Below are 21,814 nucleotides of genomic sequence, written 5' to 3'. Positions count from 1 at the left end.
ATTGTTTTTCACCTTTTCCGGTCCAAAACAATCCATTTAAAAAATGTGGTTGATTGTAATTTTTATTTAAACAATTTTTGGAAGTACATACCGGGCGTAATGCAGGTAAATGTAATATTTGGTTAGTATTTTGACATTATAAGGCTAGCAGAGCTGGTGAATGGTAGCTTTCTGGGCAGAGAGGAGGTCTTGTAACAAAATGTTTTTGGTTCATGCTGCCGATACTGGTTCAGGCTGCAGCTAACCCCTTCTCAGATCCTAGGTCAGCATTCCTACTCTGAGTGTGGATATGGTCCCAGGTCAGAGGGATGTGTAGGCAGAACGATTGTTATTGAACTAAAGTTGGAACAGGAAAAACTGGCGCGACGTACCACTGCGTCTGACGTCATCTTTAGGACTCTGCGCTAAGCGTGCCCTTAACCTTGTTTGCTACATTTTATTTTACACCATTCTGGATTGATTTTCTGTCTGATTTCATCATGTCTCTTGCTGCAGAGGCATTCGTCTCCCAGATAGCAGGTAATGTGTGTAATCTGTGTTCTGCAACATAAAGCTAACGTCATTAGGATTCGTTTTGCTGTTAGCTAGCATCAGATGCTAGCTAAGCTAGCCGCTAGCTAAGCTAGCCATTAGCTAGCTGTGGAAAGCTTCCCTTTTGTCTGTGGCTTCACTGACAAATGAGGTAACTAGCTAGCTAGCTTTCCATATTAAACGACACTGAACGAAAATATAAACGCAACATGTAAAATGTTGGTCCCATGTTTCATGAGCTGAAATAAAAGATCCCAGAAATGTTCCATACGCACAAAAAGCGTATTTGTCTCATTTTGTGCACAAATTTGTTTACATCCCTGTCATTGAGCATTTCTCCTTTGCCAAGATAATCCATCCACCTGACAGGTGTGGCAAATCAAGAAGCTGATTAAACAGCATGATCATTACACAGGTGCAATTTGTGCTGGGGACAATAAAAAAACACTATAAAATGTGCAGTGTTGTCACACAACACAATGCCACAGATGTCTCAAGTTTTGAGGGAGCATGCAATTGGCATGCTGATTGCAGGAATGTCCACCTGAGCTGTTGACAGACAATTGAATGTTTATTTCTCTACCATAAACCTCCAATGTCGTTTTAGAGAATTTGGCAGTGTGTGCAACCGGCCTCACAACCGCAGACCACATGTATGGCATGGCGTAGTGTGGGCGAGCGGTTTGCAGATGTCAACGTTGTGAACAGAGTGCTCCATAGTGGCAGTGGGGTTATGGTATGGGCAGGCTTAAGCTACAGACAACGAACACAATGGCAATTTGAATGCACAGAGATACCGTGACGAGATCCTGAGGCCTATTGTCATGCCATTCATCCGCCGCCATCACCTCATATTTCAGCATGATAATGCACGGCCCCATGTCACAAGGATCTGTACACAATTCCTGGAAGCTGATAATGTCCCAGTTCTTCCATGGTTGTGGATCGACGTGTATAACAGCGTGTTCCAGTTCCCGCCAATATGGGCAACCGAGTGGCACAGCGGTCTAAGGCACTGCATCTCAGTGCTTGGCACTGCACTACAGATCCCCTGGTTCGATTCCAGGCTGTATCACAACCGGCCGTGATTGGTAGTCCCATAGGGCGGCGCACAATTGGCCCAGCGTCGTCCTGGTTTTGCCGGTGTAGGCCGTTATTGAAAATAAGAATTTGTTCTTAACTGATTAGTTAAAAATATCCAGCAACTTTGCACAGCCATTGAAGTGTCAATCAACAGCCTGATCAACTCTATGCGAAGGAGATGTTGCGCTGCATGAGGCAAATGGTGATCTAGGGCTGTCCCCGACAAAAATCTAATCTTGGTCGACGAGAGTCATCCTGTTCTTTTCGACCAACGTATTTTTCTATATATAAACAGACACACCCTATGTGTTTGAATAAAAGCAACTACAAACAGTGCATTCGGAAAGTATTCAGACCACTTGACTTTTTCCACATTTTGTTACGTTACAGCCTTATTCTAAAATGGATTAAATTGTTTATTTTCCTAATCAATCTACACACAATACTCCATAATGACAAAGCAAAAACAGGTTTTTAGAAATTTTTGCAAATGTATTAAGAAATAAAAAACTTCGCACATTTACATAAATATTCAGACCCTTTTACTCAGTACTGTGTTGAAGCACCTTTGGCAGCGATTACAGCCTTGAGTCTTCTTGGGTATGACGCTACAAGCTTGGCACACCTGTATTTGGAGCATTTCTCCCATTCCTCTCTGCAGATCCTCTCAAGCTCTGTCAGGTTGGAATGGGAGCGTCGCTGCACATCTATTTTCAGGTCTCTCCAGATGTTAGATCAGGTTCAAGTCCGGGCTCTGGCTGGGCCACTCGAGGACATTCAGAGACTTGTCCCGAAGCCACTCCTGCGTTGTCTTGGCTGTGTGCTTAGGGTTGTTGTCCTGTTGGAAGGTGAACCTTCACCCAAGTCTGAGGTCGTGAGCGCTCTGGTGTAGGTTTTCATCAAGTATCTCTCTGTACTTTGCTTCGTTCATCTTTGCCTCGATCCTGACTAGTCTCCCAGTCCCTGCCACTGAAAAACATCCCCACATTGATGCTGCCACTACCATGCTTCACCATAGAGATGGTGCCAGGTTTCTTCCAGACTAGGCTATCAGGCCAAAGAGTTCAATCTTAGTTTCATCAGACCAGAGAATCTTGTATCTCATGGTCTGAGTCCTTTAGGTGCCCTTTGGCAAACTCCAAGTGGGCTGTCACGTGCCTTTTACTGAGGAGTGGCTTCGGTCTGGCCACTCTACCATAAATGCCTAATTGGTGGAGTACTGCAGAGATGGTTGTCCTTCTGGAAGGTTCTCCCATCTCCACAGAGGAATTCTAGAGCTCTGTCAGAGTGACCATCGGGTTCTTGGTCACCTTCCTGACCAAGGCCCTTCTCACCTGATTGCTCAGTTTGGCTGGGCGGCCAGCTCTAGGAAAAGTCTTGGTGGTTCCAAACTTCTTCCATTTAAGAATGGAGGCCATTGTGTTCTTGGGGACCTTCAATGCTGCAGAATTTATTTGAAACCTTTCCCCAGATCTGTGCCTTGACACAATCCTGACTCTGAGCTCTACGAACAATTCCTTCGACCTCGTGGCTTGGTTTTTGCTCTGACATGCACTGTCAAATGTGGGACCTTATGTAGATACTTGTGTACCTTTCCAAATCATGTCCAATCAATTTAATTTACCACAGGTGGACTCCAATCAAGTTGTAGAAACATCTCAAGGACGATCAATGGAAACAGGATGCACCTGAGCTCAATTTCGAGTCTCATAGCAAAGGGTCTGAATACCTACTTAAATAAGGTATTTCTGTTTTTTATTTTTTATACCGGCTATTCCCAAACCGGTGTACGTGTACCCCCAGGGGTACGCGCAATGCCGTCGGGGGTACGCCAAATAAAAATGTGATTCACATTTTCAAACAGTCCATTTTGATTTTCCAACGGTGCTATACTTTTTGTTTTTTCTCGCCTGAGTAGCCTCGTTTCGCTGCCCAAAATAAAATTAAACCATCTAGTGTTCAGCGAAATAATAACACAAAGTCAAATACAGGTAGCCTTGTCAAATAATTAACATCCAATCACATTAACCGTTACTAATGCAAATGAACTCAAGCTTACAGACAATGTCAAATGTGATGTAGCGAAGCACCTGAATGAGCAATTACATTTACATTACATTTACGTCATTTAGCAGACGCTCTTATATAGAGCGACTTACAGTTAGTGAGTGCAAACATTATTCTTTTTTCATACTGGCCCCCCGTGGGAATCGAACCCACAACCCTGGCGTTGCAAACGCCATGCTCTACCAACTGAGCTACATCCCATTACGCAGGTACTTTCCCTAAACGGACGACACAAACAACTGGATTCATTATCCCTTTCATGCCCTGCCTCCAGTCCACTTACCGATATCTGAACAAGAGAGCCTCATTGAAATTGCAACAAGCGGTTCTGTGAAAATTGAATTTAATCAGAAGCCACTGCCAGATTTCTGGATAGGGCTGCGCTGAGAGTATCCTGCCTTGGCAAATCGCGCTGTTAAGACACTGATGCCCTTTGCAACCACGTACCTACAGTGGGGAAAAAAAGTATTTAGTCAGCCACCAATTGTGCAAGTTCTCCCACTTAAAAAGATGAGAGAGGCCTGTAATTTTCATCATAGGTACACGTCAACTATGACAGACAAAATGAGAAAAAAAATTCCAGAAAATCACATTGTAGGATTTTTAATGATTTTATTTGCAAATTATGGTGGAAAATAAGTATTTGGTCAATAACAAAAGTTTCTCAATACTTTGTTATATACCCCTTGTTGGCAATGACACAGGTCAAACGTTTTCTTTAAGTCTTCACAAGGTTTTCACACACTGTTGCTGGTATTTTGGCCCATTCCTCCATGCAGATCTCCTCTTGAGCAGTGATGTTTTGGGGCTGTCGCTGGGCAACACGGACTTTCAACTCCCTCCAAAGATTTTCTATGGGGTTGAGATCTGGAGACTGGCTAGGCCACTCCAGGACCTTGAAATGCTTCTTACGAAGCCACTCCTTCGTTGCCCGGGCGGTGTGTTTGGGATCATTGTCATGCTAAAAGACCCAGCCACGTTTCATCTTCAATGCCCTTGCTGATGGAAGGAGGTTTTCACTCAAAATCTCACGTTACATGGCCCCATTCATTCTTTCCTTTACACGGATCAGTCGTCCTGGTCCCTTTGCAGAAAAACAGCCCCAAAGCATGAAGTTTCCACCCCCATGCTTCACAGTAGGTATGGTGTTCTTTGGATGCAACTCAGCATTCTTTGTCCTCCAAACACGACGAGTTGAGTTTTTACCAAAAAGTTATATTTTGGTTTCATCTGACCATATGACATTCTCCCAATCCTCTTCTGGATCATCCAAATGCACTCTAGCAAACTTCAGACGGGCCTGGACATGTACTGGCTTAAGCAGGGGGGACACGTCTGGCAATGCAGGATTTGAGTCCCTGGCGGAGTAGTGTGTTACTGATGGTAGGCTTTGTTACTTTGGTCCCAGCTCTCTGCAGGTCATTCACTAGGTCCCCCATGTGGTTCTGGGATTTTTGCTCACCGTTCTTGTGATCATTTTGACCCCACGGGGTGAGATCTTGCGTGGAGCCCCAGATCGAGGGAGATTATCAGTGGTCTTGTATGTCTTCCATTTCATAATAATTGCTCCCACAGTTGATTTCTTCAAACCAAGCTGCTTACCTATTGCAGATTCAGTCTTCCCAGCCTGGTGCAGGTCTACAATTTTGTTTCTGGTGTCCTTTGACAGCTCTTTGGTCTTGGCCATAGTGGAGTTTGGAGTGTGACTGTTTGAGGTTGTGGACAGGTGTCTTTTATACTGATAACAAGTTCAAACAGGTGCCATTAATACAGGTAACGAGTGGAGGACAGAGGAGCCTCTTAAAGAAGAAGTTACAGGTCTGTGAGAGCCAGAAATCTTGCTTGTTTGTAGGTGACCAAATACTTATTTTCCACCATAATTTGCAAATAAATTCATTAAAAATCCTACAATGTGATTTTCTGGATTTTTTTTTCTCAATTTGTCTATCATAGTTGACGTGTACCTATGATGAAAATGACAGGCCTCTCTCATCTTTTTAAGTGGGAGAACTTGCACAATTGGTGGCTGACTAAATTCTTTTTTTCCCCACTGTATGTGAGAGTGGATTCTCGGCCCTCACAAACATTACAACTTAGCCCTTAACCAACAATGCAGTTTTAAGAAAATAGAGTTAAGAAAATATTTACTAAATAAACTAAAGTTTCAAAAAAAATATTAAAAGAAGTTTCAAAATAAATTAACAATGTTGAGGCTATATACAGGGGGTACCGGTACTGAGTCAATTTGCGGGGGTTACAGGTTAGTCGGTAATTTGTACATGTAGGTAGGGGTAAAGTGACTATGCATAGATAATAAACAGCGAGTAGCAGCAGTGTAAAAACAAAGTGGGGGGGTGTAAATGCAAATAGTCCGGGTGGCCATAGCAGGTGGGATATGTAGCTAGCTAGCTAGGACACCGGTAGACAGTGTCCTTCGCCCCCGCCTGTTGGGCACTGCGTTCCCACAGTTCTGTTAACGATGACGAGGGCAGGTGTTCAGCAGGCGGGAGCGAAGGACACTGTGCTAGCTATCAGGTGGGAGGCGGGGGCGACACCGGTAGCTAACTAGGCAGGCGATGAAATTATATAATGTGTCAACTTTGCTCGCTCTGCACGCTGCTCCAAATGTACAAATGTAACAACAGAAGACTCATCAGGGTCTGCAGCCCCGCTCACCATTACGGCTAAATTATATTTTAAAAACTGATGGATGAAAAGATGCACAGGAAGAGCGGACGTAGAGAAGCAGGCGAGTGATGGCTGGAAGGGGATGCGGTACTTGGGCTGGTACATACAAGACTAGTTAAAGATGTTTTTTTAGTTTTTTTTTACGGCATTTTTTTTTTTTTCCAACATAATTTACAAACATTTTATAACAGGCGCCAGCTGGTTCTTTAGCTCGGTAGGGCCAATGCTTAAGGTGCATTACCAGCGCTTTGAAAAGTTGGTTTAATAATACTTTACTGTGGATATATTGTCTCATATCTTGCCACATAAGGACCAACCACGCAGACAACCGGTAGAGTAAGTTCAAATGTAATTTTATTCAACATTCTGGGTTGTAGAGGACCTGAGAGGACCATTTCCAGAATAAACGGTGTAATGTCCCAGACGTTGGTGGTCTGATCCCCAGGCAATGTTCTACTAGCCCTCTGAAATTCAATCATCCTCACAGGAACATTTTATATGATGCTGCCTTTCAGATTGGCTTAAGCTCAAAAGTCATCATGTCACAACAGTGTCACTGTTCTGCAACCTGACAAACTCCTCAATGTGACCTTTTGCCAATGCTCTCCTGCATATGTTTTCCCACAGCTGCGGAGCCATGGCCTGAAAATGCCACCTTGTATCAGCCTCTGAGAGGTAAGCCATTCATTCACTCTGCACTTTACAGAGACAAAACTGTTCATATACCTACTTCCGCATTTACATTGTTAAGTCATGTATTGTAGTCCCCTGTAGCTCAGTTGGTAGAGCATGGCGCTTGCAACGCCAGGGTTGTGGGTTCGTTTCCCACGGGGGGCCAGTATGAAAAATGTATGCACTCACTAACTGTAAGTCGCTCTGGATAAGAGCGTCTGCTAAATGACTAAAATCTAAATAATGCTAAAGTTGTTACTTAATTAATTAGTTTTTAGTTTAGGCTTAAGCCCTAAACCCTACAATATTGTGCACTACTAGTACACTGCTAACCATAGACTTAAAGTCAATAAAAGTTATTTGATGTAATGTTGAGGAAAATTATGTTAATGTCTCGGAGAGGAATATAGGATTAAGAATTGTAAAACTGTTTGAGCCATAGGTATCTGCATTTAGCCAAATTGCAGTGTATCTTGTCACTTTATAATGTGCGAATGCATGTCTGTCTGTTGGCCTGTTTGTTTTTTCAGAGGACCAGATACTACTGTCAGATTGTGCATCATCACTTGCTGTACAGGTAAGATCATGTTTATGCCTTTGCCATAGCCAAATAGGATGTGAAACCAAGAGTTGGCTCGTTGGTATTAGCCGTTACACAAACAAATGTTGCGTTGTGGTATAGGCTAGGCCAACTTAAAAGACCATACAGTACATGGGGCCCGTAAAGCTAGTCCTCCGATCAAACATGGGCGACCGTGTTGATAGGGTTTGTCATATTTGATCAAACTATTTTATTAAACTTTTCATAAGACACCTGTTTTCATTAAAATCCAACATCGTTATATGTAAGATTTTTTTTTGTTGCATGGAAACCGCTGTGCAGATATACAGATGCTTTGCTAAGGCTGCTCGTCGTCGTTGGCACTATCGTAGCGATCTGGTATACAACTGTGCATGCCTATGTCATGGACGGGATCTGAACCCAGGTCTCCCATGGGAGAAATCAACGTATTGACCATTAGACCAACAGGAAATTCCAACCTCATCACTAGACCATGAGCTGGACTCATGTCCGCTACATTCACCCGCCTTTGACCTCCTCACCAACAAGAGCCTGTCCCACAGTTGTGCGCCATTGTCACCAGCGGGGTCTGAAACCAATATCTTGATCATTCGTCATCGCAGACCCGGGAGACCATAGATTTCTCATGCCTTTGGGGAGTTAGGTCTTAGCACAGTGTCTGCTGTGGCTGTGAAGTCCACTCTTGAGAGGCAGACTCGGCTACAGTTGTCACATTTGTAGGCTGGCCCGGATGTTGTAGATCAGGGTCTCCAATTAAATGTCTGGGTGGCTGGAACATAGTTATAAATAATTTGTACACTGCAAATTGCCTACAAGATTCCCAAACATAGTATTTGACAAAAACAGAATCATTTCAAACCTTGATTACATTAGGATACGATCACATATGCCTCTTTATTTATGTGTGGGAATACTTAGGAACACATTTCCTGAATTAAAATCACTTTGAGCTGATTTCCTGGTGATTTTATAGTCTTACAGTGGGGAGAACAAGTATTTGATACACTGCCGATTTTGCAGGTTTTCCTACATACAAAGCATGTAGAGGTCTGTAATTTTTATCATAGGTACACTTCAACTGTGAGAGACGGAATCTAAAACAAAAATCCAGAAAATCACATTGTATGATTTTTAAGTAATTAATTTGCATTTTATTGCATTACATAAGTATTTGATCACCTACCAACCAGTAAGAATTCTGGCTCTCACAGACCTGTTAGTTTTTCATTAAGAAGCCCTCCTGTTCTCCACTCATTACCTGTATTAACTGCACCTGTTTGAACTCGTAACCTGTATAAAAGACACCTGTCCACACACTCAATCAAACAGACTCCAACCTCTCCACAATGGCCAAGACCAGAGAGCTGTGTAAGGACATCAGGGATAACATTGTAGACCTGCACAAGGCTGGGATGGTCTACAGGACAATAGGCAAGCAGCTTGGTGAGAAGGCAACAACTGTTGGCGCAATTATTAGAAAATGGAAGAAGTTCAACATGACTGTCAATCACCCTCAGTCTGGGGCTCCATGCAAGATCTCACCTCGTGGGGCATCAATGATCATGAGGAAGGTGAGGGATCAGCCCAGAACTACACGGCAGGACCTGGTCAATGACCTGAAGAGAGCTGGGACCACAGTCTCAAAGAAAACCATTAGTAACACACTACGCCGTCATGGATTAAAATCCTGCAGCGCACGCAAGGTCCCCCTGCTCAAGCCAGCGCATGTCCAGACCCATCTGAAGTTTGCCAATGACCATCTGGATGATCCAGAGGAGGAATGGGAGAAGGTCATGTGTTCTGGTGAGACAAAAATGTAGCTTTTTGGTCTAAACTCCACTCGCCGTGTTTGGAGGAAGAAGAAGGATGAATACAACCCCAAGAACACCATCCCAACCGGAAGCATGGAGGTGGAAACATCATTCTTTGGAGATGCTTTTCTGCAAAGGGGACAGGACGACTGCACCATATTGAGGGGAGGATGGATGGGGCCATGTATCGCGAGATCTTGGCCAACAACCTCCTTCCCTCAGTAAGAGCATTGAAGATGGGTCGTGGCTGGGTCTTCCAGCATGACAACGACCCGAAACACACAGACAGGGCAACTAAGGAGTGGCTCCGTAAGAAGCATCTCAAGGACCTGGAGTGGCCTAGCCAGTATCCAGACCTGAACCCAATAGAAAATCTTTGGAGGGAGCTGAAAGTCCGTATTGCCCAGTGACAGCCCCAAAACCGGAAGGATCTGGAGAAGGTCTGTATGGAGGAGTGGGCCAAAATCCCTGCTGCAGTGTGTGCAAACCTGGTCAAGACCTACAGGAAACGTATGATCTCTGTAATTGCAAACAAAGGTTTCTGTACCAAATATTAAGTTCTGCTTTTCTGATGTATCAAATACTTACAGTGAGGGAAAAAAGTATTTGATCCCCTGCTGATTTTGTACGTTTGCCCACTAACAAAGACATGATCAGTCTATAATTTTAATGGTAGGTTTATTTGAACAGTGAGAGACAGAATAACAACAAAAATATCCAGAAAAACGCATGTCAACATTTTTATAAATGGATTTGCATTTTATTGAGGGAAATAAGTATTTGACCCCTCTGCAAAACATGACTTAGTACTTGGTGGCAAAACCCTTGTTGGCAATCACAGAGGTCAGACGTTTCTTGTAGTTGGCCACCAGGTTTGCACACATTTCAGGAGGGATTTTGTCCCAGTCCTCTTTGCAGATCTTCTCCAAGTCATTAAGGTTTCGAGGCTGACGTTTGGCAACTCGAAACTTCAGCTCCCTCCAATATTTTCTATGGGATTAAGGTCTGGAGACTGGCTAGGCCACTCCAGGACCTTAATGTGCTTCTTCTTGAGCCACTCCTTTGTTGCCTTGGCCGTGTGTTTTGGGTCATTGTCATGCTGGAATACCCATCCACGACCCATTTTCAATGCCCTGGCTGAGGGAAGGAGGTTCTCACCCAAGATTTGATGGTACATGGCCCCAGCCATCGTCCCTTTGATGCTGTGTAGTTGTCCTGTCCCCTTAGCAGAAAAACACCCCCAAAGCATAATGTTTCCACCTCCATGTTTGACGGTGGGGATGGTGTTCTTAGGGTCATAGACAGCATTCCTCCTCCTCCAAACACGGCGAGTTGAGTTGATGCCAAAGAGCTCCACTTTCACCCAGTTCTCCTCTGAATCATTCAGATGTTCATTGGCAAACTTCAGACGGGCCTGTATATGTGCTTTCTTGAGCAGGGGGTCTTGCGGGCGCTGCAGGATTTCACTCCTTCACGGCGTAGTGTGTTACCAATTGTTTTCTTGGTGACTATGGTCCCAGCTGCCTTGAGATCATTGACAAGATCCTCCCGTGTAGTTCTGGGCTGATTCCTCACTGTTCTCATGATCATTGCAACTCCACGAGGTGAGATCTTGCATGCAGACCCAGGCCGAGGGAGATTGACAGTTATTTTGTGTTTCTTCCATTTGCGAATAATCGCACCAACTGTTGTCACCTTCTCACCAAGCTGCTTGGCGATGGTCTTGTAGCCCATTCCAGCCTTGTGTAGGTCTACAATCTTGTCCCTGACATCCTTGGAGAGCTCTTTGGTCTTGGCCATGGTGGATAGTTTGGAATCTTATTGATTGATTGCTTCTGTGGACAGGTGTCTTTTATACAGGTAAGAAGCTGAGATTAGGAGCACTCCCTTTAAGAGTGTGCTCCTAATCTCAGCTCGTTACCTGTATAAAAGACACCTGGGAGCCAGAAATCTTTCTGATTGAGAGGGGTTCAAATACTTATTTCCCTCATTAAAATGCAAATCAATTTATAACATTTTTTACATGTGTTTTTCTGGATTTTTTGTTGTTGTTATTCTGTCTCTCACTGTTCAAATAAACCTACCATTAAAATTATAGACTGATAATTTCTTTGTCAGTGGGCAAACGTACAAAATCAGCAGGGGATCAAATACTTTTTTCCCTCACTGTATGTCATGCAATAAAATGCAAATTAATTGCTTAAAAATCATACAATGTGATTTTCTGGATTTTAGATTCTGGCTCTAACAGTTGAAGTGTACCTATGATAACAATTACAGACCTCTACATGCTTTGTAAGTAGGAAAACCTGCAAAATCGGCAGTGTATCAAATACTTGTTCTCCCCACTGTAGGCCTAAACCCAATTATTCTATTTTGTTCTTGTAATATTGATTTACCTTGAATGTCATTTGAAGGTAAGAAAACAATCACAGTCATGAATACCAAGCATATTCCATCTGATTTTCGCTATTTGATCTACTGCATTTAGACTGTTAACTAGCTGTGTTGTTCAGGCCTAGTTCATATGAAATGCTGTTTTTTGTCTCAGGCTTATCTGAGGATGTGCAATCTGCCTGTTCTTGTGTCCTGTCGGTCAAACGCAGAATACATGTCCCCATCTGGTGAGTTCTCCACACTATTGAAAAAAGTGTGGTGTGTGTTTGTGTGTGCGCGTTAGGTTTCCTGTTACATTTACATTTTAATCATTTAGCAGACGCTCTTATCCAGAGCGACTTACAGTTAGTGAGTGCATACAGTGGGGAAAAAAAGTATTTAGTCAGCCACCAATTGTGCAAGTTCTCCCACTTAAAAAGATGAGAGGCCTGTAATTTTCATCATAGGTACACGTCAACTATGACAGACAAAATGAGAAAGAAAAATCCAGAAAATCACATTGTAGGATTTTTAATGAATTTATTTGCAAATTATGCTGGAAAATAAGTATTTGGTCAATAACAAAAGTTACTCTATACTTTGTTATATACCCTTTGTTGGCAATGACACAGGTCAAATGTTTCTGTAAGTCTTCACAAGGTTTTCACACACTGTTGCTGGTATTTTGGCCCATTCCTCCATGCATATCTCCTCTAGAGCAGTGATGTTTTGGGGCTGTCGCTGGGCAACACGGACTTTCAACTCCCTCCAAAGATTTTCTATGGGGTTGAGATCTGGAGACTGGCTAGGCCACTCCAGGACCTTGAAATGCTTCTTACGAAGCCACTCCTTCGTTGCCCGGGCAGTGTGTTTGGGATCATTGTCATGCTGAAATACCCAGCCATGTTTCATCTTCAATGCCCTTGCTGATGGAAGGAGGTTTTCACTCAAAATGTCACGATACATGGGCCCCATTCATTCTTTCCTTTACACGGATCAGTCGTCCTGGTCCCTTTGCAGAAAAACAGCCCCAAAGCATGATGTTTCCACCCCCATGCTTCACAGTAGGTATGGTGTTCTTTGGATGCAACTCAGCATTCTTTGTCCTCCAAACACGACAAGTTGAGTTTTTACCAAAAAGTTATATTTTGGTTTCATCTGACCATATGACATTCTCCCAATCCTCTTCTGGATCATCCAAATGCACTCTAGCAATCTTCAGACGGGCCTGGACATGTACTGGCTTAAGCAGGGGGACACGTCTGGCACTGCAGAATTTGAGTCCCTGGCGGCGTAGTGTGTTACTGATGGTAGGCTTTGTTACTTTGGTCCCAGCTCTCTGCAGGTCATTCACTAGGTCCCCCCATGTGGTTCTGGGATTTTTGCTCACCGTTCTTGTGATGATTTTGACCCCACGTGGTGAGATGTTGCGTGGAGCCCCAGATCGAGGGAGATTATCAGTGGTCTTGTATGTCTTCCATTTCCTAATAATTGCTCCCACTGTTGATTTCTTCAAACCAAGCTGCTTACCTATTGCAGATTCAGTCTTCCCAGCCTGGTGCAGGTCTACAATTTTGTTTCTGGTGTCCTTTGACGGCTCTTTGGTCTTGGCCATAGTGGAGTTTGGAGTGTGACTGTTTGAGGTTGTGGACAGGTGTCTTTTATACTGATAACAAGTTCAAACATGTGCCATTAATACAGGTAACGAGTGGAGGACAGAAATCTTGTTAAAGAAGAAGTTACAGGTCTGTGAGAGCCAGAAATCTTGCTTGTTTGTAGGTGACCAAATACTTATTTTCCACCATAATTTGCAAATAAATTCATTAAAAATCCTACAATGTGATTTTCTGGATTTTTTTTCCTCAATTTGTCTGTCATAGTTGACGTGCACCTATGATGAAAATTACAGGCCGCTCTAATCTTTTTAAGTGGGAGAACATGCACAATTGGTGGCTGACTAAATACTTTTTTTCCCCACTGTACATTTTCATACTGGCCCCCCATGGGAAACGAACCCACAACCCTGGCATTGCAAGCACCATTCTCTACCAACTGAGCTACAGGGGACTGCAGTTAGGTATGTGTATGTCTGTAGTGTAGATCTTTATCCCCTGGATGTGGACAGGCCTTTTGTAGGAGCATCACACATGATTACATTGCACCTGGCAGACCAATATTAAAGGATGACTCTGTAAAACCATGACTAGGTTTGCCGCTCTCAGATACATTTGAATCATGCTCTAAATTAGTATTTCTCAATGCCTGAATCTACTTTTAACAAATTTAGGAATCATACATCTTAGGCTGTTTTTAACTGAAGAATATCTGTACAGTGTGACTGAGGCAATGTTTTATATCACTGCATTAAAATTAAATTACGCCATTTGGAGATTACATTTATTTTATGCGAATGTGAATCCTTCGTTTCCTTCTCCAGCCCCCTCTCATAACCGACCACCTTGCATAGAGTGAAATAATGTTTACATTTTCTCAAAAAGGGTGAACAAAACACCATAGCCAACCTGAGATTTGGAGAATCCAATAGTGTAATGTAGCCTAGTGTTTGACCAATGATGTGATTTGCAAATGTGATTCAATATTACCACATTTATATGATTTCTGTGTAATGTTTTCTTGTAAGGAATTCAAGGTAAGCAAAAAGGTTAGTTGAACACTCAAAACCAACACATAAGAGACTCAAGCTTCATCATAGATTTCTGCCCGGTCAAACCCACTCAGACACGTTACTAAATGTTCTGAATTTGATTAGACCTAGTAGCTCTGCACTCAGTGCAGCCTACTGGGCAGTTTTGAATAACAACATAGGAAACCAGATGCTTATTTACAGAGAGGTTCAAATATGCATTCCATAATCTCTCTCTTCTTTCCTTTTGTCACTACATTGAACTTTTATATTGCTTATTCCTCTCTCTTCAGGTAAAGTCCCCTTTGTCCATGTGGGAAATCAGGTTGTGTCTGAGCTGGGGCCCATAGTTCAGTTTACAAAGGCAAAGGTAAGTGAGCCTTATGAATGAGCAGCAGGACCATGCCCTTTTTAAGATCAGTCATCAATCACTCCCTGCTACTCTCTCACATACCTGCCTTGACATTTTGACATTTTGTTGTGTTACAGCCTGAATTTAAAATGGATTACATTTATATTTTGCGTCACTGGCCTACACTTTCCAAGATGGCGTAGTAGTGCAGTTGTGTTTTTATCGTATGTCTGTAAATAGCCTGTAAATACCCTATTTTTCGTACATATTTCCCTATCAGACTTTTCATCCTTCTACAAGATATACTTTCCTGCAACCCGCCTCACTCAATGTGGAACGGATTCTATTATTGACTTACCTTTATCTAGAATCTAGAATCTCCAGTTGAAACTAGCTAGCCAGCTAACTAGCTACTTGCTATTAGCCACAGCTAGCGGTGTTTCACCCAGAACATTGGATTTTTTTCCCGCGGGATTCATTTTAATCACTGGACATTGATCACCGGATATTCGGCCAGTCTGCACAGCGCGTTATCGACCCAGAACATATCAGTTTTTCCGCCGGAATCACTGAATCACTGGACCTTTAACTCCGGATTCATCGCTACCATCTGGCTACAACAAAACGGACGCTGTGGTCTGGCTAATCATCCTGAGCTAGGCCCATCTCCCGGCTATCTACCTCTCTGTCAACCGGACGGGACCACCTAGTGTTGACACGGAGCCCCGCCGATCCTACACGACTGGTCTGCCGACGAAATCGTCTGATGTGGTTACGACGTTAACCACGAAGATTCCATCCATCTGCTAGCCCTGGCCCGCTAGCACACGCTAGCCGTGGCCTCTTACTCACTAAACTAAACTAGCTACTGAACTAGCTACTTGCTATTAGCCACAGCTAGCGGTGTTTCACCCAGAACATTGGATTTTTTTCCGCTGGATTAATTTTAATCACTGGACATTGATCACTGGATATTCGGCCAGTCTGCACAGCGCGTTACCGACCCAGAACATATCAGTTTTTCCGCCGGAATCACTGAATCACTGGACCTTTAACTCCGGATTCATCGCTACCAGCTGGCTACAACAAAACGGGCGCTGTGGTCTGGCTAATCATCCTGAGCTAGACCCATCTCCCGGCTATCTACCTCTCTGTCAACCGGACGGGACCACCTAGTGTTGACACGGAGCCCCGCCGATCCTACACGACTGGTCTGCCGACGAAATCGTCTGATGTGGTTACGACGTTAACCACGAAGATTCCATCCATCTGCTAGCCCCGCTAGCACACGCTAGCCGTGGCCTCTTACTCACTAGTGCTTCACCACCGGACCTTATGATAACTCAGCTATACAGCTGATATCTGCTGGACTGTTCCTTTTTACGGTACTACATCCTGTTTATGTTTAGCCTCAGCCCAAACATGGTTAGTTTATTGTTGTTTCAGTTATTTCTAATTGTACTATATCACTGTAGACCCCCCAGCCTAGCTAAACCTGCCTTAGATAGCTCCTTTGCCCCTCCCCCTATACACGCTGAGACCGACTCAATTGATGCCTCCAGCGATGCTATCTCTTTCATTGTTACCCAACGCTTAGGTTTACCTCCACTTTACTCATATCCTTCCATATCCTTGTCTGTACATAATGCCCTGAATCTTTTCGATAACACCTGGAAATCTGCCCCCTTTATTCTATGTACCCAACGCACTAGAAGACCAGTTCTTAAAGCCTTTAGCCGTATCCTTATTCTAGTCCTCCTCTGTTCCTCTGGTGATGTAGAGGCTAACCCAGGCCCTGCAGCCCTCAGTATCACTCCTACTCCCCAGGCGCTATCATTTGATGACTTCTGTAATCGCAAAAGTATTGGTTTCTTGCACATAAATATCAGTCTACTTCCTAAGTTTGAGTTATTCACTGTGTTAGCACACTCTGCCAACCCTGATGTTCTAGCAGTGTCTGAATCCTGGCTCAGGAAGGCCACCAAAAATTCTGAAATTTCCATCCCCAACTATAACATTTTCCGTCTAGATAGAACTGCCAAAGGGGGTGGAGTTGCAATCTACTGTAGAGATAGCCTGCAGAGCTCTATCATACTATCCAGGTCTGTGCCCAAACAGTTTGAGCTTCTACTTCTAAAAATCCACCTTTCCAGAAATAAGTCTCTCACTGTTGCCGCTTGCTACAGACCCCCCTCAGCCCCCAGCTGTGCCCTGGACACCATATGTGAATTGATTGCCCCCCATTTATCCTCAGAGTTTGTACTGCTTGGTGACCTAAATTGGGATATGCCGAATACCCCAGCCATCCTACAATCCAAGCTAGATGCCCTCAACCTCACGCAAATTATCAACGAACCTACCAGGTACAACCCTAAATCCGTAAACATGGGTACCCTCATAGATATCATCCTGACTAACATACCCTCTAAATACACCTCAGCTGTCTTCAACCAGGATCTCAGCGATCACTGCCTTATTGCCTGCGTCCGTAACGGGTCCGCGGTCAAACGACCACCCCTCATCACTGTCAAACGCTCCCTAAAACACTTTAGCGAGAAGGCCTTCCTAATTGACCTGGCCCAGGTATCCTGGATGGATATAGATCTCATTCCGTCAGTAGAGGATGCCTGGTTGTTCCTTAAAAGTAATTTCCTATCAATCTTAAATAAACATGCCCCATTCAAAAAATACAGAACTAAGAACCGATATATCCCCTGGTTCTCCTCAGACTTGACTGCCCTTGACCAGCACAAAAACATCCTGTGGCGTACAGCATTAGCATCAAATAGCCCCCGCGATATGCAACTTTTCAGGGAAGTTAGGAACCAATATACACAAGCAGTCAGGAAAGCAAAGGCTAACTTTTTCAAACAGAAATTTGCATCCTGTAGCACTAACTCCAAAAAGTTTTGGGACACTGTAAAGTCCATGGAGAATAAGAGCACTTCCTCCCAGCTGCCCACTGCACTGAGGCTAGGAAACACTATCACCACCGATAAATCTACAATAATCGAGAATTTCAACAAGCATTTTGCTACAGCTGGCCATGCTTTCCATCTGGCTACAATTAACCCGGCCACCAACTCTGCACCCTCTGCTGCAACTTGCCCATGCCCCCCCCGCTTCTCCTTCACACAAATTCAGACAGCTGATGTTTTGAAAGCGCTGCAAAATCTGGACCCCTACAAATCAGCTGGGCTAGACAATCTGGACCCTTTCTTTCTAAAACTAGCTGCCGAAATTGTCGCAACCCCTATTACTAGTCTGTTCAACCTCTTTCATAACGTCTGAGATCCCCAGAGATTGGAAAGCTGCCGCGGTCATCCCCCCTCTTCAAAGGGGGGTGACACTCTAGATCCAAACTGCTACAGACCTATATCCATCCTGCCCTGCCTTTCGAAAGTATTCGAAAGCCAAGTTAACAAACAGATCATCGACCATTTCGAATACCACCGTACCTTCTGCGCTATGCAATCCGGTTTCCGAGCTGGTCACGGGTGCACTTCAGCCACGCTCAAGGTCCTAAACGATATTATAACCGCGATTGATAATAGACAGTACTGTGCAGCCGTCTTCATCGACCTGGCCAAGGCTTTCGACTCTGTCAACCACCGCATTCTTATTGGCAGACTAAATAGCCTTGGTTTCTCAAATGACTGCCTCGCCTGGTTCACCAACTACTTCTCAGATAGAGTTCAGTGTGTCAAATCGGAGGGCCTGTTGTCTGGACCTATGGCAGTCTCTATGGGGGTGCCACAGGGTTCAATTCTTGGGCCGACACTTTTCTCTGTGTATATCAATGATGTCGCTCTTGCTGCTGGTGACTCTCAGATCCACCTCTACGCAGACGACACCATTTTGTATACATCTGGCCCTTCATTGGACACTGTGTTAACAAACCTCCAAACGAGCTTCAATGCCATACAACAATCCTTCAGTAGCCTTCAACTGCTCTTAAACACTAGTAAAACTAAATGCATGCTTTTCAATCGAACGCTGCTGGCACCCGCCCACCCGACTAGAATCACCACTCTCGACGGGTCTGACCTAGAGTATGTGGACAACTACAAATATCTAGGTGTCTGGTTAGACTGTAAACTCAACTTCCAGACTCACATAAAGAATCTCCAATCCAAAGTTAAATCTAGAATCGGCTTCCCTATTTCGCAACAAAGCCTCCTTCACTCATGCTGCCAAACATGCCCTCGTAAAACTGACTATCCTACCGATCCTTGACTTCGGCGATGTCATTTACAAAATAGCCTCCAACACTCTACTCAGCAAATTGGATGTAGTCTATCACAGTGCCATCCGTTTTGTCTCCAAAGCCCCATACACTACCCACCACTGTGACCTGTACGCTCTTGTTGGCTGGTCCTCACTACATGTTCGTCGTCAAACCCACTGGCTCCAGGCCATCTATAAATCACTGCTAGGCAAATCCCCGCCTTATCTTAGCTCATTGGTCACCATAGCAGCACCCACCCGTAGTCTGCGCTCCAGCAGGTATATCTCACTGGTCATTCCCAAAGCCAACACCTCCTTTGGCCGCCATTCCTTCCAGTTATCTGCTGCCAATGACTGGAACGAATTGCAAAAATCTCTGAAGCTGGAGACTCTTATCTCCCTCAATAACTTTAAGCATCAGTTTTCAGAGCACCTTACCGATCACTGCACCTGTACACAGCCCATCGGAAATTAGCCCACCCAACTACCTCATCCCCATATTGTTATTTATTTTGCTCTTTTGCACCCCAGTATCTCTATTTGCACATAATCTCTTGCACATCTAGCATTCCAGTGTTAATACTATTGTAATTATTCTGCACTATAGCCTATTTATTGCCTTACCTCCATAACTTGCTACATTTGCACACACTGTATATATATTTTCTGTTGTATTTCTGACTTTATGTTTTTTACCCCATATGTAACTCTGTGTTGTTTTTATTGCACTACTTTGCTTTATCTTGGCCAGGTCGCAGTTGTAAATGAGAACCTGTTCTCAACTGGCTTACCTGGTTAAATAAAGGTGAAATAAAAAAATAAAATAAAACACACAATACCCCATAATGTCAAAGTGGAATTATGTTTTTAGAAACTTTTAGAAATTAATAAAAAATGTAAAGGACAAATGTCTTGAGTCAAGTATTCAACCCCTTTGTTATGGCAAGCCTAAATAAGTTCAGGAGTAAAAATGTGCTTAACAAGTCACATAATAAGTTGCATGGACTCACTCTGTGTGCAATAATAGTGTTTCACTTTTTTTTTTTTTTTATATGTCTAGTGCTTCTCTGTACCCACACATACAATTATCTTTAAGGTCCCTCAGTCTAGCTGTGATGGGTGATTTGAAGGAGTCAGGCGCAGGAGGGTAAATCACAGAATATAGAGTTTATTCCGGAATACAGTGTTACGCAGAAATGCGTCAAACAGTCCAGTGCGCAAAACAGGCGCACTGGAACCAACAGGCACACGGGGAAGCAGACATTGAATATCCCTTTGAGTATGAAGTTATTAATTACACTTTGGATGGTGTATCAATACACCCAGTCACTACAAAGATACAGGCATCCTTCCTAACTCCGTTGCCAGAGTGGAAGGAAACCGCTCAGGGATTTCACCATGAGGCCAATGGTGACTTTAAAACAGTCACAGAGTTGAATGGCTGTAATGGGAAAAAACTGAGGATGGATCAACAACATTGTAGTTACTACACAATACTAACCTATATGACAGAGTAAATAGAAGGAAGCCTGTACAGAAAAAATATTCCAAAACATGCATCCTGTTTGCAAACTGCCCAAAACAATCATGAGTGGCTTAGTTACAGGTTTGACTTAAATCAGCTTGAAAATCTATGGCAAGACTTGAAAATGTCGGTCTAGCAATGATCAACAACCAATTTGACAGAGCTGAAAAATTACAAAAATTATAATAATGTGCAAATATTGTACAATCCAGATTAGCAAAGCTCTTAAATTTACCCAGAAAGATTCACAGCTGTAATCGCTACCAAAGGTGATTCTAACATGTATTGACTCAGGGGTGTGAATACTTATGTAAATGAGATATTGATGTATTTCATTTTTTATAAATTTGCTAACATTTCTAAACACGTTTTCACTTTGTCATCATGGGGTTATTGTGTGTAGATGGTTGAGAAAAACATAATTTGATCAATTTTGTATTTCTCAACCATCTACACACAATAACCCCACTAACTGTAAGTTGCTCTGGATAAGAGCGTCTGCTAAAATGACTAAAATTTAAATACAATTAATGTTGAATTCAGGCTGTAACACAACAAAATGTGGAATAAGTCAAGGGGTATGAATACTTTCTGAAAGCACTACTGTTATGACTGCTTACTTATCTAAGCATCTTGCTACTCTACACTCTCTCGTACGCGTACACACACACACACTTATCACTGCTTATCACTCTCTCTCCAGGGTCACTCTCTCAGTGATGGTCTGGATGACATTCAGAGGGCTGAAATGAAAGCTTACATGGAGCTGGTCAACAACATGCTGCTCACCGCTGAGGTACAGTAGAGAAACCACTAGAGGCAGGAAAGAATAATCCAGTACATACTGAATACACAGTGGGTATTTATGCAGATGAAGCTCTCTATAATCCTGTCACAGGAAGGAAGTGCTTGGCAAGGGACTCATGAGGTTACATCAATAAATTGTTTGAAATGTCATGAGCATATCCCTGAAATGATCTTGTCTCATGATTGTATATCTTTTTGATTGTCTAAATGTGGTTCTAGACGTTTTTTTATAGTATGCATTGAAATCAGGGGATAGTCCTTTGCTCCTTAGTAATGTTCAGTAAAATCAAGCAATGACACCATGTACTCTGTTTGTGAGGAATGTTCTTCCCCCTAGATCCTTGTCCATCTTCACCCCTTCACTGCTCCCCACTACTTTTCCTCCCTTTGTTTATTTTCAAATTTTCCCCATCTCAAATCCCCCTGTATCCCTCCAGCTCTTCTCTCC

At 43.3% G+C, this 21,814-nt stretch overlaps 1 protein-coding gene across 1 annotated transcript in view; it reads left to right on the top strand.

Annotated features, from left to right (window-relative positions):
* The first annotated feature begins 362 nt into the window (after positions 1 to 362).
* The window catches only part of LOC121555922 (metaxin-2-like), a 31,336-nt gene continuing 9,884 nt past the window's right edge, over positions 363 to 21,814 (top strand). Inside the window, exons 1-6 of the mRNA XM_045214949.1 lie at positions 363 to 519; positions 6,997 to 7,044; positions 7,572 to 7,618; positions 11,987 to 12,059; positions 14,749 to 14,825; positions 21,263 to 21,355. Coding sequence (XP_045070884.1) covers positions 480 to 519; positions 6,997 to 7,044; positions 7,572 to 7,618; positions 11,987 to 12,059; positions 14,749 to 14,825; positions 21,263 to 21,355 — 378 coding nt within the window. The 5' untranslated portion in view covers positions 363 to 479. The remainder of the gene's footprint in view (positions 520 to 6,996; positions 7,045 to 7,571; positions 7,619 to 11,986; positions 12,060 to 14,748; positions 14,826 to 21,262; positions 21,356 to 21,814) is intronic.

Source organism: Coregonus clupeaformis, unplaced genomic scaffold (genome assembly GCF_020615455.1).
Source record: "Coregonus clupeaformis isolate EN_2021a unplaced genomic scaffold, ASM2061545v1 scaf0342, whole genome shotgun sequence".
Lineage (NCBI taxonomy): Eukaryota > Metazoa > Chordata > Actinopteri > Salmoniformes > Salmonidae > Coregonus > Coregonus clupeaformis.
Note: the sequence above shows the minus strand (reverse complement) of the source record. Positions and strands in the feature narration are given on the sequence as shown.